General features: G+C 44.6%; 1 protein-coding gene across 2 annotated transcripts; it reads left to right on the top strand.

Moving 5' to 3' along the window:
* The first annotated feature begins 393 nt into the window (after positions 1–393).
* Positions 394–17401, top strand: LOC100550455 (monocarboxylate transporter 2-like). 2 transcript variants are annotated; one of them, XM_003210173.3, is made up of 5 exons: positions 394–442; positions 746–1005; positions 8980–9123; positions 12882–13754; positions 15263–17401. In XM_003210173.3, exons 2-5 carry the CDS (start codon positions 789–791, stop codon positions 15553–15555), a joined length of 1527 nt encoding a protein of 508 aa, XP_003210221.3. In that variant the 5' UTR covers positions 394–442; positions 746–788; the 3' UTR covers positions 15556–17401. The 2 variants fall into 2 exon arrangements, with proteins under 2 accessions (XP_003210221.3, XP_010717004.1); XM_010718702.3 differs by lacking the exons at positions 394–442; positions 746–1005 and adding an exon at positions 3304–3582.

Here is a 17401-nt window from a genome sequence, read left to right on the forward strand (position 1 = left end):
CACATCAGGCTGTTACTTGAGCCAGGAGGAGGCGAGGCTGAGCAAGACGTGAGCCTGGCAGCAATATGCAACTTTCTAGCAAGAGCAAACAGCACTGATATTTCTCCCAGACATCGGGTGTCCATCTGCCAAGCACTGTTGTGTTGTAGCAGTACAGGAGAACAGTGCACAACTTTGTAAGGAGAAGGGAAGAAAGCTGATAGAAACACAGAAAAACAGTAATTCCTGTTTAAACTACTGTGGGTGGTTTAATTAACTCCAAAAGGGTGGTTGGGTGCTGGTTTTTGGTGCTGTAGGGGTGGGGAACAAAAGATAAGGAGGAAAAAAAAAAAAGAAAAAGGGGCATTATGTGTAAAGGAGGCTTGGTCTGCTGGCTCAGCATGGGGTGTGGTTCGGGAGGCTGTCCCATCCCATCCAGCACTGCTCAGAGTTGCTCCTGCAGGTGGGTGCTGCATGGGGCTGTGGGGTCTCATACAGGGTTGGGGATGCCGTGGGGTCTCCCAGTAGGGGCTGCTCCAAGCTGGAGACATTATTTTTAATCTTAGCTTCATCCACTGGGATTTCCCGCGTTTGCCCGCTCTTTCCCCAAGACACCATAGAGATGCACTGTTAAGCCTAGCTGATATTTGCAATATTCGCGACACCAAAAATCAATAGCTGGAAGCTGCGCTGGGGCCGTGCTGTCAGTGCAGCCTGGGGAGCACCGCCAGCACTCACCCTGCCCATCTGCACTTTTATTTTTCAGGGCTTCCCAAGGAGCACCAGGTGCCCGCTCGCGTCCTGTGGCAATGCCGCCCCACAGCGATGCAGGGCCAGTCGCCGGCCCCCCGGATGGTGGCTGGGGCTGGGTGGTGGTCTTCGGGGCTTTCATTTCTATCGGCTTTGCATACGCCTTCCCCAAAGGCATAGCCATCTTCTACAAAGAAATCCAGGATTTCTTTGGCACGTCCTATAGCGAGATCGCGTGGGTCTCCTCCATCATGCTGGCCACGACGTATGGTGCAGGTGAGTACGCCTGCCCCAGCCGCTGGGTTTGCTGTAAGACAGATATCAGTCGGATATCTCCACTCTAGGGCAGCACGCGGGAAAAGCACCAGCACCTATCTGTGCTGATTTATCAGCAAGTTTATTTTCTAATTGCATTTTCCAATGTTGTTTAGGGAAACATGTCCGCACGCAGAGCGTAGTTGAACGAAGGGGTGTTTCTTTGGGATGGGGTTTTCCTCTTGCCTCTGATGTGAAGTACAGCCGGTACAGGGTATGTAGCTGGAGGTGGTAGCGGTGCTTTGCTGTCCAGAAGTCAGATAACTTATGGCAGTGTGAAATGATGGGGGTTCAGCCAAGGGTGAGTACAGAGGAGAGCAGCTGCTTGTTTCTTGTGGCGGGTTATAATCGCAGCAATGGAATTACTAGGGTCAATCATTCTTATCAGTTGCAAAGCAGTACACAAGTTTGCTTTTTCTCTTTTTTTTTTTTCCTTCTTTTTTAAATCATTGTGATAGCACGTTCCTGACTCAGTGAGAGCCTTGGTCTGCCTTTAATAAAGTCTGCAATTGGAGATAGACAGAAAGTATGCTCTCTGATTGCAGGAAACATCACTGGAACTTATCTTGGTTATTAAATCAATCCTGGAAATATTTTTGTTACCAAAATTGTGTATTTTTCTTCCCTATAATGCAATGTGGAGCAGTTGTTAATGTAAAGTAATGATGCTTTATAGTGAAGTGGAAGCAACGCTCAATTCAGAACCTATTGTGATCCTCCTCGTTACAACCCAGAGCAAAGTCTTGGTGCCACTGCTCTGCTTGAGATGTAGCAGAACAGCTTGCTCAGTCCTCTGTGCTGTGCCACCAGCCTGCAGCAGCGCACCCAAGGAGTCCCAGTGCCCTGCAGATAGCAGCTGTTGTTTGCAAACATCCCCAGGAAACAGTCCTTCACATCTCTGGCAAACTCTTTGATGCATGGGCTTGTTTGGGGGAGGCACTCCTTGCTGTAGACAGAGTGTGTGTTTGCATTTTGTAATCACAGTGAGGCTGCAGAAAACAATTCCATCGCTCACAAACAAACAGTAAAATGGATAGTGTGCAGCAAAGCAGGCAGCCCCGTGCTCTTCTCTATCAAATAGTGTTCTTGTGCTCCTTGTATCTGCTATAGTTTCCATAGGAATAAATAGGGGGCATTACTTTCAGAGCAACCTATGTATGAAATAGCAGCAATGTTCTTGTAGCAGCACTGGGCTTCTCTAAGGATTTAAGGAGGTGAGAACTGTGGGCAGAAGTGATGCCTTACATTACCAGTAGCTGTTAGTGTTCATGGAGCACAGTTGAGTCCTGATCTTTGTCTTGATATGCCTGCTGTGGTACTCCCCAAATCTCCAGGGTGCTGTTCATACATTTCCAAATTTCTACAGATATTAGGGAATCTCCTGACTGTCTTACAGGCACAGAGAGCCATTTCTTGTAAAATCAGAGTGCTTCTGAAGTGAAAACCTTATCCCGAAGCCAGGCAGTATTCATTACGCTAGTTATTTATTATTTATTGTTTTGAAATTGAGTGAAACATCTGAAGATTTAATTCTGGAGATGCCCCACAACTGAGTCTTTTCTCCAAAGAAACTTTCTCCCGGAGCTTGTAGGTGCTTAATAGAGCATCAGCTACAGCAGCAAGCAAGAGATTGGGAAGTTGAAAGTCAACCACTGACCTTGAGCATTTAATCCAAAATTTTATAGCTGTATTTTATTACATTGCTGGCATGATAAATTGCAGTGACAGGTTTAGAAAGGACCTTACAACATGCAGTGGCGTCAAGCTATATTAATAATGAGTTTGATTCTGCAGTTCTTAACTTAATCAAAGCTGCATATGTTCTCTTCTGGTCCGGTCTAAACCTCATCAAAATCTTCTCTGCTACCAGAAGACCTCACCCAAGTCTCTTTGCTCAACTCAGTTGCCTGAAAATAGCCACAGCTCCAGGGCAGGAGGGGCCCCAACCCATGGAGCTGGATGGTGTACTGTGTGTCCTGCTGAAATATTGATGGTAGGGGTGTGACAGTTGGACTAGATGATATCAGAGGTCTTTTCCAACTTTCAGGATTCTATGGTTCTGTGATTCTAAAGAGCAAAGGGCTTATCCTTCTGCATTATGTTTGAGGGGCTGCATTATAGTCTTTCCATCACTTGTTGTAACTGGACATGCGTTGTTCTGCCTGGCTGTTTTGCATAGGCTGAAGCAAGAGGGAGCCCCAAATGGCACACCACAGTGTTACCTGTGATGGCTGTGCAGACACTGGGGACCAAGCCCAGGTGCTCCTGGCATGAGCACGGCTCCACTGTATAGTGCTGGATCATAGAATCATGCTATCCTTCTGCTCACTGTGGCCATCTCTCAGAGTCCCAGCAGGGATGAAGGAGCTTCCCCACGTCATTGAAGCACAGCATCTTCCCACACCGAGGCAATATGTGGGGTAGCAGCAACATTTCGTTAAGGAAACCAGGTGAAAGATGATTTGATTTCTGTAATGGATGATGCTATGGATTCTTCTCCTGACTCCAGAAAGTGCTCAAACCCAGCAAGGTCACCACGTATGTACTTATATTTTTTATTTTTTTAAATAGCCCTGTTCTGGTTAGGAGCAATAATAGCACTATAGGTTTGGGTGAAATATTTCTGTGTTCGTAGGCTTCGTCACAAAGCTTTATCATTTTGTCCTTCATTGGAGCTAGAAAGGTCACTGGGCAGGAGTAATAGAGATGTGATAGACTTAATAAAAACAGAGATTAATATGAACTAGAAGAAAGCAAAGGATTTTGCTTTTGGTTGGGGAATTCTTAATGTTTTGCAGGCAGTTGTTAAGCCCAGGAGTAAGTTATAATTCACTCCAAAATGTGCTTAAGTGTGTGAAGGCTTCTTCCCTTGGTCAGTACAGAATGCGTTCGTGTGTTGCTCTAGGAAGGGGTGCAAGAAAATTGATGCCAACCTGTCAAGAGGCGATGGCCTTAAGTTGCACCATGAAAGGTTCAGATTGGATATTAGGAAAAATTTCTTCTTAGAGTGCTGAGGCACTGACACAGGCTGCCCAGGAAAATGGTGGAATCACCGTCCCTGGAGGAGTTCAAGAACTGTGGAGATGTGGCAATGAGGGACATGGTCAGTGGACATGGTGGGATGGGTGGATGGTTGGACTTGGTGATCTTAGTGTTTTTATCCAACCTTAATGATTCTGATTGCCCAAGATACATACTCTCTCAGTCCAATTATGTAGGGCTTCTGGTAGATAGACAAAGGCTTTGGAGAGCATGCCCAGGTAGAGTAGGGTGTAAAAAGGGCCGAGCAAGAGAAGTTAATCTGAAGAAATACATGTGTATTGGCTGATGTGGAGCTGGACTTCATGACGGAAGGGATAAAAAGCTATGGTTCTGCCAAAGTAAAAGCTTAGCTACAAAAGTCATGTGAAAGAAATTCAGAAAACATGAAGCCGTGACCTTCTGAAGGTGAGCAGCTGTGATGTGCTGGGGTCCAACCCAGAGGTCCAAGGAAGCACTGAGCACAAGCAACTGCGTGTTTGGCACCTGCCATGCTGTCCCCTTGAAGGAGCAGTTATTTAATTGCTTAAATATAAAGTGACACAAAGGACCTTGGCTCCAGCCCTGATTTTGGAGCTTTTGGCCTGTGGCTGCTCTGCAGTGCATCAGTAGTGCGGGCTGAGAATTGAAATGCCAGGGCACTGATCAGATAAGATTGGTGGATAAGGATGAGGACGCTTTGTCTCTCTCAAGCTTGGATCTTATCTGCTTTGTTGTTTTTCTTTTTTTTCTTTCAACCTCAGGATGCTGCCGTGTAAAATACATGTGTAGGGTCCTTGGCTTTTCAAGGATGTGTCTGGTGGGTGCACGTGCTCCTCAGCCCCTCATGTGTCCTGGCAGCCTGTTAATAACACAGGGCACTTCTTTCATTGCCTGGGTAATGAGGAGGCTGCTCTGCTACAAAGGCCTGGTACCCTGGTGGATAAATTACGAGGCCAATGGCAGTGTTGTTATCCCACCAAGGGAATGAGATTATTACTGAGGAAATTGCAGGCCTGCTGCTGCCGTTGTTTTATTACTGGTGTAATAATAGGCTTTGGTTTATTAGTATAAATGATTTCCCTCCCTTCCTCCCAGCTGGGTACGCTCCCTCCTTCTGTCCCCAGTGACTCCACACAGCCCCCGCCAGTCCTGTCCGGCTGAGCCTCTGCACATTATCTGTGTTTTCACAGCAGATTGGAAAACATAAACTATCATCTGGGCAGCTCTGACCAACGTCTGCACAGCCACAGCTCTTCAGAAAGCTGGGAAAAGCTGAGCTGTGCGTGCAGCCCCGGTGCTGGGGACACAGCTGCTCCCACATCTCCGCCCCACGCAGAGCGCACTTTGAAGCATTGGTGTTTTATCACCTGCACGACCATCACGTGGTCCTGGTAGCAGAAATGCGGTATTTGTACGGTGTTTGCATGGTCAGAAGGTCGGTGTTGTGAAACCTGGGATAAGCCCACGTTGCATAAAGGCTTCTCGACTAAAGGCTGCCTGAACCTGGTGCAAAAATATTTCAGCAGCAGTTCATGCCAGCCAGGTTCCGCTGACGATGGGGAAAGTTGGTGCTGTTAATATCTGGTCAAGTTAAAAAAATTAAAATAAATCACAAAGCAGCCTTTACAAACGAGGAATACGTATGTGGTCACAGGTAAGGGAGAGAAGAACACTTGAAGTAGAATTCTTGTTAAAAATACATTGGTGTTTTGCACCAACACTGGAAGTTTTGCTGGCCATAAAAAATTCATAAGGCCTACTGAGAAAAACAGAAAAGCAATTCAGGTGTCTATTTCTTGAGCACTGTCACACTTGCAGGAGTTTAAGCCAGTCTGGATTGATATTTCTTGTTAAGTGCCACATCTGCCTTACTTCCTGCCTGCCCCATAGTTCAGTGGCTCAAGAAGAAGAAATGAGAAGAAGGCCTGGCTTTGTGGGGGAGAGATGGGGAGAGCCCAGGGCACTTTGCATTTTCTTCATGGTTTTACAGTCTCCCCTTCAGGGTCCTTTTCACTTCTGCAAACACAAAACTCAAGGTGAAAAGTAATTGGACAAGCTAACAAATGATGCAGGGCTTGCGTGCTTTCCCAGCGGCGAGCTGCTGTGCTCTGCATGCAGCCATGATCAGCCTCTGACACGGCCTTCCATGCCCCAGCTGACAGCCGATGGAAAGCTGTCACAGGTATGAGAAAGGAGAGGCTTTGTGCAGGAAGGGCACTAAATCAGGATGATTTATATGAGCTGGGGACAGCACTCTGCATGATGTCAGTCTTCCCGGAGTGCAATTGTCCCAGCAGCATCTTCAGGGGATATATGGTGTGAACAGTTCTCTGGGTGAGATATGCCATCCCTTCTCCCCGTTGGCAGCCGTGTCAGCAGCCTCATCCTTTTAATACAGTGTGGTGCAAGGCAATGATTGAATCTTACCTCCAATTTCCCCATTAGAAATTGCTATGTGCTTTCTGCTGCAATGGGGATTCTGTAGGGAGGATGCTGGCTTGGTGATGCTGCTCAGGTCCCCACAGTGCCATGCCTGGGGACATGCTCTGCAGCCAAGATGGCTTTTGCTCCTTAGAATGACTTCTCAGGGACTCCAACAGCATTCCTGTTGCTGCTTCTGCAAGGTCACACTGGCAACCCTGGCAGCTTCCTGGGCACTTAGTTGGCTATTTCTCTTGTCCTATCCTCACCTGGCTTTGCAATTAAGAAACAAAATCAGCCCAACCCCTGTTAGCTCTTCAGCCAGGTGGGGTGGGTTTGAGAGCAGAAGCCTGTGGTTCCTGCATGCCAGAGCAGTGTGAGCAAGCAAAGGTGCCTTGGGATCTAAGTTCCCATTAATAGATTTTGTGTGTGGTAACGCATAGCATCTTTATTCTTTTCATGCGTGCTGAATAACTGGTAAATGACAGGGCCTGTTTTTTCAATTCCACTCCGTTTCCAGATGCTGTCACACTTTTAATTTTTGCAATAGCTGCAAGCAAAGTAGTAATCTTGTTTCCATTTCCCACCACTGCAGCCCTGGCTTTGTTGTTCCCTCCTCTTAATTCCTCTCCCTGACGCAAGCTATTTGATGTTCTCTCCAACTCCCCAGAACGCTGCTGTCTGAGCTCACATCTGATGGCTGATCCCTATGAGCAGTGTGCTGCGTGTCCTGCAGGGCAGGAGCAGTGCGTTGGCATCTGGTGGGGTGACACTGATTGCTGCAGACACCTGGGCAGGGTGGAGGTGTGCACATCTGTGATTTGTGGCCACACTGGCAGGGTTTGTGTGCTGAAGTGTGCACAGCTATGTGACATCTTGCGTGTTAGAGTTTCTGCCGAGAGATGGGACACCTTCTAAAAGGCTGCTCCTTTAAAGACTATGGACAATCGCCTCTATGTTTCTGTAGGTCCAAATGACTTAAGTGGAAGTAATTTGGAGGACATGATTTGCTTCAGTGCGTTTAAAAGTTCTGCTCAGGACTGTTATGAAACCTTCACCCTGTGAGCAGCACAGGGAGGTTTGGTTTCCCGTCTGTTTGAGGCCATGTGTTGGATTCTCCTATGTCTCATAAGGCATTGGTCTGGCAGATGCTTTCCCTGCAGGCTGGGCACTTGTGACCTTTGCTGGGATTCTCCAGTGTCTGGAAAGGTTCAGAGCAGATGCCCTACTCCTGGCTTTCTCCTCTCCCTGGTTGCAGTTGGTATCTTCAAGGTCTTCAGCACCAGTGTGATGTGGGTGAACTGGTCAGAGAGCCCAAATGCTGCTGCTCACAAGCATGGACTGTGATCCCACAGGCTGTGCTGTTTTAGCAAAACAAGCTCACAGTGCCTGGAAGTTAAGGTTTCAGGGTGCAAAGGAGAGAGACTAAGGCTGCTCCTAAGCTCTTCACCATTCCCTATGGGCACGGCCCAGCCTGGGCTGATAGCACCTTTGAGACTACAGCTCTCCACCCAAGCAGGCAAACAAATGGGGCTGATTATCCCCCTGTAAAGCTGATAACACTGATGATAGCAGATGAAGACTGTTAACTGAAGGTCACCGAGACCTGCAGTAAAGCCTGCCTGAGATCCCCCTGACTGCTCAGGAGAGCAGGGAGCTGTGTTGGGACATTGCCTTCATGGAGGCTGCCCCAGGGGAGAGCTTTGTGCTCTTCTTAGATAACCACTCAGCAAAATTGGTTCTGCTTCAAGCAGGAGTTGGGACCTGAAATCTCCACAGTCCTTCCAACATATGTGATTCTGATTTCTACAGGTCCTACAGCTAACTTGGGCTACAGTAAACAAGAACTTCTGGCCAAAGCCACAGTCTTGTTTCACTTCCTCAGATTTAAATGCTTCCGTTTGGTATCTGCAGTCTTTGTTAAGCCATTTCTCTCTTTCATAATTTTGTGTTTTCCTGAACTACTTCTTTAATAAATACAAGACCAAACTGGTTCCCTGGAACCAGTTCATCCATCATCCTGAACTGTTTCTACTGACAGAGGCTGCTATTAAGAATTAATTAACTGTTCTGCTCAAGCTTCAATCCTGGTCAGCAGTATCGGAATTGCATTAAGTAGAGACATTAAAAATGCAACAGTGTTCATGATATCAGCCTCATAATATGAACCACTGCTTTGTGTGTGTGGTTTAGCATCCTAATAATAAATCATGGAGCTCCTATGCTGGGGTTGTGTATTCACCCAGTATCGCTGTTTGCCTGCTGTGATGAAGCTGTTCATTCCTGGGATAGGGACTGTCATCATCACAGCCACTGTGTGGCATGGGACACACTGTCATCCCCACGCAGTGCACATCAACTTTCTTTTTCTGTTTTCTTCCTGAAGTCACACTGGAAGCTGTCAGCAGCACCCAGGGGTACTGATACTGCTAGTTTTACCTGCCTTCTGTTAGACACTCCCAATTCAAGGACCTCATTTCTCTCTTTCCCCAGGTCCCATTAGCAGCATTTTAGTGAACCGCTATGGCAGCCGACCCGTGGTTATCCTCGGAGGCCTGCTGTGTGGCATTGGGATGGTCTCAGCTGCCTTCTGCACCAGCATCGTGCAGCTCTACATCTGCGTGGGCTTCATTACAGGTAAGAAGAAAGCGTTTCCTTTTGACTCACATTTGAAGTTCATTTCTGATGGCTTGGTCATCCTCCTTTGGGCTAAAGGTAATGGGAATTTGGTGGCATAAAGGTGGCAGGGGGCTTCTGGCTTGCTGACTGCAGCTGAGCTTTGGCACGAAGTCTGTTCCCAGTTTAGCTCCATGTCGCTGGCTGACCATCGCGTGCAGGGATGTATTCTTTGCAGCTGAGTGCTGTCAGCCAGAGGCAATGGTGAGGATGGCCACTCAGCTCCTGCTGAAGTCAATGCAGGCTGACTGTGCTCTGCCCAGGGTACAAATGTATCTGTGAAGAACGCACCCGTGCTCTGATGGAATTGTGTGTTAGCTTCCCTCTCTGAGACATATGAAATGAAATTACAGAGAGTTGCTTTGGTTTACGTTGCATTTGCCTGCGTGCCAGGTTAGGAAGTCTTTATTTGAAAATAATGTTCATTAGACCAACAACAATTATGTTTTCTTATTAAAGTTATTCTTTGAATTTTCTGTAGTGAAATATGAATGTCCATGTTGGAAACTCTATTAGGAGGAGACATAGGCCCAGTAGTTCAAAACTGGCTTTTGAGATTGCAAGGTATATGCTTTACCTGAGCATTCCCTGGCTCAGTGCAGATACATGAAGTATTGCTGCTCTCTGAACGTGAAAAGTGTGACTCCACCCTTTAAAATCAATAAAACCAGCCAATATCAAGGCAAATTGGGATGGACCCGCATTGCTTTTTCAAATCTGCACAGTTCTGAACAAACCCTCATGTAGGATTCCATCTCAAAATGTAGTGATACATGGACTTGCTTTATTCCCCACCAAAAAATAGCATCCTCTAGCAAGCTACCTAATGCTGGATGAGCACGTGGAAACCATAAGTCCTTGTTGGTAGAGCTGGGATGTTTCCTCAGAGAGATTCACATTTTTCATTGGAGATGCCTTCCCTCCTGTGTGCTGCATATGGGGGTGGCTGTATGGATGAGGTCTTAGCTAATAACCCATCATTTCCAGGCATGGTACTTGTGCAGGGGAAGGAATATTAATTTGACAGAGAGAGGAAGAGGTTTGTAATCCTGCTAACGTGCTTGATGCCTCTAATTATGCCTGAAGTGCTGTTGCTGGTCAGGCCTAACATGGAAGCATTCAAGGGCAATTATGAAGCTGCCTGCTCATCACACGAGACAGTGTTGCTGTACAAGAAGAGAGCCTTCTGCAGGGGTGATTTGCTAAAAAGCAGCCTGTAAACATCACACATTTTCCAGCCTCCTTTCTGGGCTGATGTCAAGGTCTGTGTTCTCGGAATGCCCCGGGATGGAAGCACAACTGGACAGTTGGTACTGGGAGGTATCCACCACACTCCTGTGCCTGTGGTATGTTAATAGAAATCTCTTCAGAGGAGCAGAGTGGGAAGTGCCTGTTTACAGTACAGGGATTAGACAAGGCAATCTTACTTGCTTTCTTGATTTTGTCTCCTTCCATTTGTATGCAGAGCAGGGGCCAGGCTCCTGTCAGATTGCTGTTGGAGGCAGCTTTGAAGCAGCTCTGTCCGTGACAGCACCGAGCTGTGGGCTGCATGAGGCACCTCCCTGCACGTGCTGTAAAACCCAGGTTCTCTTCCTCACTAATTGCTTGTTTCCCAATAGCACTTAGACAAAGAAATGGGGCGTGCAAGCTGTGGGCCTGGATGGATGCCAGCCTGGACACATTGGGTAGATGTTCAGGCACATAACTGAGGTAGAAGAAGCAGATTTCAAAGCTAAACACAAGCTGATATGGACTGGTCTGATTTCAGTTTAATCTCTATCAACAGGGCCATCATTAAATAAAATCGAATCTAGGGTGAAGTACACGGAAAAATTAAACTTGAGTCTTTGCTTTAGCTCTTGAGGCTGAGCATTTAAATACCTGGTAGGGTCTTCCCTTACTAATAAAGGAAAAACCAGATCAATAGCTACTCATCTCACTCGTGCAGCACCATTACTTCCTCCTGGGGGAGATGAATTTAATCTAGGCAATGATGTTTTGTGGAGCACCAGCTTGGTTCTGCTCATGCAACACCATCAATAGACCTTTCTGTCATATTCCTGGGGAGAAAATGTGGTTATTTGAGTAACAACTTCAATCATAGCAAAGTTACTGTAGTTTCAAAAAGCTGGAATAAAATGGAAATAAATATTTTCACCTAAAGCCAGCCAAAAGGTTAAAGTAAATTGAAATTCCAGTCAGCCGACTTGAAACTCTCCAAATTTAATTAATGGGAAGAGCATGATGTAATATTAAATTAGATTTGTCTGACTGGCAAATTAATGTTCATATAATAAAAGATGCAAGTTGATTATTGGCTAAGTGGGCAGCTGGCATCCAGTCTGATTTTCCTTCACCTCGTGATATGGAATAGATCTAAAAAGGATTCTGTGAAAAAGACAGTTCAGTATTTGCACATACCTACCAGCCTGGGAATATGGACTTCAAGCAGATCCTAGTCTACTGTGCTGCATCTTCTTGGGTGAAAATAATTCCCATTTCTGAGCACTTCCAGCTGTGCTCTCTCACAATGCTGTGTCTTGCCTACACAGTTTTTGGGTCAGACCTCCTTATAGGCATGAACCTCATCCCTTATAAATTAGGAATAAGCTGTATTTCCTAATGACCTACCAAATGCATGGGCTCTTCAGATCCAGAAATTCATATTGAGAATCTGTTTCCTATCAAGGCTAGTTTCAGTGATGTCTTTTTTATTTCTTTTTGGAGTTGTAAACTTGCAAGTAATTAAAAAAATACATATCTGAGACTTAGCAAAAAGCATAATTTTGTAAAACTGTTCAAATTTAAGCTATCTAACATCAGTCAAATTCTCCTGCATCAGTTGGTTTCTACCCTATCAGTGACTAATGATAGCATTCCTTAATTAATTTTGAGGACCTTGACCTTTCTAAATTCTCTTCTGTAAAGCAATATGCCTAATTATGTACTGCAGAGTTAAACAAACTAATTATATAGACTAATGAACAAGAAAAAAATCTGCATGACCCTATTTTCAGGATTCATGTTCTCTGGTATAATCACTTCAAGGATTACATTTCTGCTTTGTTCTAATGTGGCTCATTCTTTCCTAGATGATAGGGTGAAAAATACGTGGCATAATTTTAAAATGTCGTTTTGATGGAGTTTTGCAAATTTAATCTTTTAAGGAAATACTACAAGTCTTAGAAATGTGCAGAAAGAAGAGATCAACATTCACTAGTGCTCTTAAATAGAACCACAGAGCGTTGAGGTCATCACTGCATTTGGTGTTTCTTTCAGATTTTAGCTGTGCAAGAGAAGCTGGATTGCTGAATTAGCAATGCAGATTTATAATATCATTTATATATCTAAACGTAGTAAAAATAAATTTTAATTAGAAGGAACACTCTACGGTCCTGTGTAATTGGTATCCTCAGTAGCTGTTTTGCTGTGTACTTGCAGACCTCTAAATCTTATACATCAGACACGGCTCGCTCACATCACCAGTTGAGGAGCATCTGGGAAGTCTGATGCAACCTTTCTGGGCACATCTGGTGCCCACCACCATGGAGGGAGCGCTGGCAGCAGTTTGCTTGAGAAGGATGTGCTTCGGTGGTTAGCACCAGACTTTCATATTGAAAGCTACTGGTTTTCCATGAATTTGCCTAGAACAATGATTTGAAGACGCAATGGGTCTCAAAGCTTTCTTTATGTGTCTCAATTGTTTTTCTTTGTTTCAGGACTGGGACTCGCTCTCAACCTTCAGCCATCAGTGATAATCATAGGGAGATACTTTTTGAAGAGAAGACCTATTGCCAATGGCCTTGCTATGGCAGGGAGCCCTGTCATGCTTTGCACCTTGGCTCCTCTCAACCAGTTTCTTTTTGACAACTATGGCTGGAGGGGCAGCTTTTTAATTCTTGGGGCAATTTTATTACACTGCTGTGTTGCTGGAGCCCTCTTCAGACCCATCAGTGCAGACAAAGTCTCAGTCAAAACCCAGTCAATTGAGGAAGGGAAGGAGATCCTGAAAGAAGTCACTAAGGATGCCATAGATATGAATAGTCCCACTAACATCCATACAGAGACCAAAACAGAAGAGGAGGAAGAAAGGGACTGTTGTGAAAAAGTCAATAAGTACCTTGATTTTTCCCTCTTTAAGCACAGAGGGTTCTTGATTTACCTGATTGGAAATGTGCTCATGTTCCTGGGCTTCTTTGCTCCCATTGTTTTTCTGGCACCCTATGCAAAGCACATTGGCATCGATGAATATTCAGCTGCTTTCCTCCTTTCAATTCTTGCTATTGTGGATATGGTTGCCAGGCCGATCACTGGCATCATTGCAAACAGCAAGTGGGTGAGGCCACGGATTCAATACTTCTTCAGCTTCTCCATTGCTTTCAATGGCACTTGCCATCTTCTGTGCCCACTGGCTTCTGGCTACACGGGGCTTGTCATTTACTCTGTCTTTTTTGGCTTGGCCTTCGGCATGGTCTGTGCCATGCTTTTTGAAACTCTCATGGACCTCGTGGGAGCTTCCCGCTTCACAAGCGCTGTTGGCTTGGTCACCATAGCGGAGTGCTGCACGATATTGCTGGGACCACCCATTGGAGGTGAGTGCCCTTCCTCCTCCTGCTTTCACTGGGTAGTTGCTCCCTCAAACTGCATGTAACCTCTTGCCAACACAGTTTGTCAGAAGGGATTCAAAATATTTTTTTCTCTTCTTCCCACCCACCTTTCTTCTGCTGGCAACCTTAGGTGTCTCATCCAGTAATTCTCCTCTACTCCTTTCTGTGTAGTACTGGAGCTGAAGTCAACAGTTTGGGGAGTGATGCAGAGCCTTTCAATTTTTCATATTACCATGTAGCTCATCCAGTACGACAGAAGCAGCTGTAAACTCTTGCTGTCTTAGAGATTCATTATTTAATTAATGACAAAGAAAACACAATTTAAAAATGACCATTTTCTGAGCTACATAATTTTCTGTGTGAAAAAAATAACTTAATGACCAGAGATTGCTAATGAGGCTAAAGCAGTTCTATGTAATAATCAGTAATATTAGTTTTGTAGGGTTTTCCCTGCTACTTTAATAAGCAGCAAATTTATTGGTTCTTTGGCATTTTAATAACCTACTGCAAGGGTTCTGCTTCAATGAACTAAGTAAATTGTTCCCAGTGTGTTTTATGGCTTTGTCTTATTCTCAAAGGAAAAGAGGTAGGTATCCTACTGTTGTATTTTCCAATACTCTACTCATTAAAACTCTCATTGAAACCTATTTAGGAGACCTCTAGGTCATCCTGATTAGCAGAAAAGGAAAAAAAATTGCAATTAACATTTGGTTGATGTTTCACCACCCACGTGAAATGCACTGTGCATTGAAAACAGTGTATGAAGACATCTAAGAGTGATTCAGGAAGAACTAGTGACCAAAAACAGTTGAAAATTACTCTTTTTGTGATCAGGAAATGTATTTGGTGGCCACAAAATCCCTTGTTAGTGTTATGCAGTGGGATAATTAATCATCAGCTTTTCACATCAAGGGTCAGTCAGGATGTAATTAAGATCCCTCACTTTAAGGAGGAGAACATATTCCAAAAAGTCAGAGAGCTAATGGATGATAGGCCAGTTTCAAGGAGGTCTATCTGCACTATGAATGTCAGGTTAGTAGTGAGTCTTTCTTTAATTAGGATCTGGAATGTTACGAATGGTCCATGATGCTCCAGTAAGTGGGAATTAATGCTTAGGATCATAATCCCAATAAGATTTGCATTACATTTTGACATAATGGAGAACACTGACATTTCAATTAAGCCGTCTCCCTTCAATTACTCTGTTACTCCATAACAGAGGCATTAACCTTTCAAAGGAACCTGTCACATTTGTCTTGGCATTGAAATTATCTGACACTGAAGGCATCATCTTTGCTTTCCCTGGAACTAATGTTTTCCAGTTCCACACTGTGCACTTTAATCCTCAGATCACAGGTAGAAATGCAGAAAGGGCAGCTGTGACCAAAAGCTGAGTCCCTAAAGCCACAAGGGTGTCCTTTCACAGATAGGAACTGATAACACAGTAGTCTTTCCTTCATCTCTAAGTTTCTTTTTTTTAATGTCTTTTACAGGAACACTTATCGATACTTTTGGGGACTATAAATATATGTTCATTAAATGTGGGGCTGTGATGGTCCTGGCAGGAACGTTCCTGTTCATCATGAACTACTATAATTACCGTATGCTTGCCAAGGAGGAGAAGAAAAGAAAGGCAAAAGAAGAGGATACTAAGCCTGTAAGGACAGAAAATGAAGGCAGAAATAACTGGAACAAAGAACATGTACAGGATGGACCTGAGTTGGAACCTCTAAGAGAGGAACAAGAAGGACTAAAGAAAGAAGCAAATGGCACAAATGAAGTTTAAACCTGTTCTCGTGGCTGGACAGGAAATTGCCTCCATGTTGCTTATGTTGGCACTAGCTGTGAAATCACACCAGATTTTCTAAATTTTGCCCTGTACTTTGCCATGTGTTTTCTTTGTCTTAAGAGAAGACTAGAACAGAAACGAATTTAGTTTCTTATAAAGTGCTGGGACACACAGAGCAGTATCCATCCATGTACCAAAGGATCTGAACCATTTTTCTTCAGACATTTCCCATTTTCCAGAGGGCCTGTAGCCACTACCCTACTATTATTCCCAGTTCTATAGCTCTGTTTGGTGAAAAGGGCAATGACCAGCAGGGTCAATGCTGAGCCCTTCCACCAGCTTCCATGGGCTTTGCATTGAGCACTGCGGTGGCTGGATCTCCTCACCAGGCTGTCCAAACACTTTGACTTTTTGATTGCGTCATCAGAATTATCCCAGGAATTTGGTACCACCTCTATCTCATGGAAAAAGAAAATAGACCAGATGCTCATCTTAAATACACAAGCTAGAGCCAACTGAACACACAAGGGCAGTACGTGCCTGTGCTAGCAGCAAAGCAGCCTGTCCCTGTGGCCACAGCATGCTTGGAAGGAGCTGACTCAGAGTGGCTCATGGTAGCTTGACCATGGACTTTATCAGGGACCTCTGCATTTAGCAAAATGGCATTTTTCAGGGGGAATACATCAAGCTAATATACTGCAGGAGTCCTTATTCCAGGTCATTTGTCTGTGCAGGGCAGAAACTTAGTCTTAAACTACTTAAACTTTGTTCAAGTTTTTTTTTTTTCCCCCCTATGAGATCACATATTACCAATATCTAAGTGCCTTACAGTTTTTAGCTTTTTACAACACCCTGGTGAAGCAATAATTACAACTAGTTAATTGTACAACTGAAATGGGCATCAAGTCAGTGAATAAAGCTTAGATATGCTATAGCTGAAATGGGATCCATTGCCCTGAGTGAGGAGCCTTGGCCATATACAGAAGAAAGCAATCAGCAGCTGAGGAAGGGAGCTGACAGCCTGCCAGCTGAGCACAGGCATCCTACTGCTGGAAAATAGAAAATACCAGCAAGTGGGCATTAAACCACTGCCTGCCTCCTTTGTGCATTGTTCTATTTAAGCTTAATGATTTAAAACACTGTCCTAGAGATGGAACTTCGTGCATTCAGCCTGGAGGGAATCTGAACACCTCCTCCCAGCTACTCACCATCCCATTGCTGGTGCTGCAATATACCTGGTGGCCTCATGCTATCCTGCTGCAGGAAATACTGCTTCCCTAGGTCAATGTTGCAGAAGTGGAGCTAAGGCCATGTAGGAATCTCTCCTCTGCTGGTGATAATGTTGATCTGGGGTCTGACAGCAAGCACTGTTATATTTTGTAATAAGCAGCCATTGCCTGAGAGCTGTGGATACTGAGCATGGCATCCTGTAGTTGAATCATAAGTCTTTTCAAGTTGAGCTCCAAATGGACAGATAAAAACCAAGACTTTGGAGGTAGAAAACCCAAACCTGAAGGTATCAGCTGTCCACAGGGCAGCTATCACCTTTCTTTGCATCAGTGGAACCCGTATGTGATCAAATAAAGTTGTCTTTTTCTTTTTTTTTCCCCATGTCTTTATCACCCGAGAACTGTATTTAATTATCACTTACATACATGCTATGAAGAATGATTTGTAAAAATCTTGCCACAGATACACTGTCCTCTTAAATGTGGATCACTCATGTCTCATAGAAAAGTTCTACAATGAAATCTTTTGTTTCACTGAAGAATAATGGTCTTTATCTATTGACAGCAGTAGGACTTGAATTTATTTCTTATATTGCATTTCTTGGGGGGGAAAA

The sequence above is a fragment of the Meleagris gallopavo genome, chromosome 14 (genome assembly GCF_000146605.3).
Source record: "Meleagris gallopavo isolate NT-WF06-2002-E0010 breed Aviagen turkey brand Nicholas breeding stock chromosome 14, Turkey_5.1, whole genome shotgun sequence".
Lineage (NCBI taxonomy): Eukaryota > Metazoa > Chordata > Aves > Galliformes > Phasianidae > Meleagris > Meleagris gallopavo.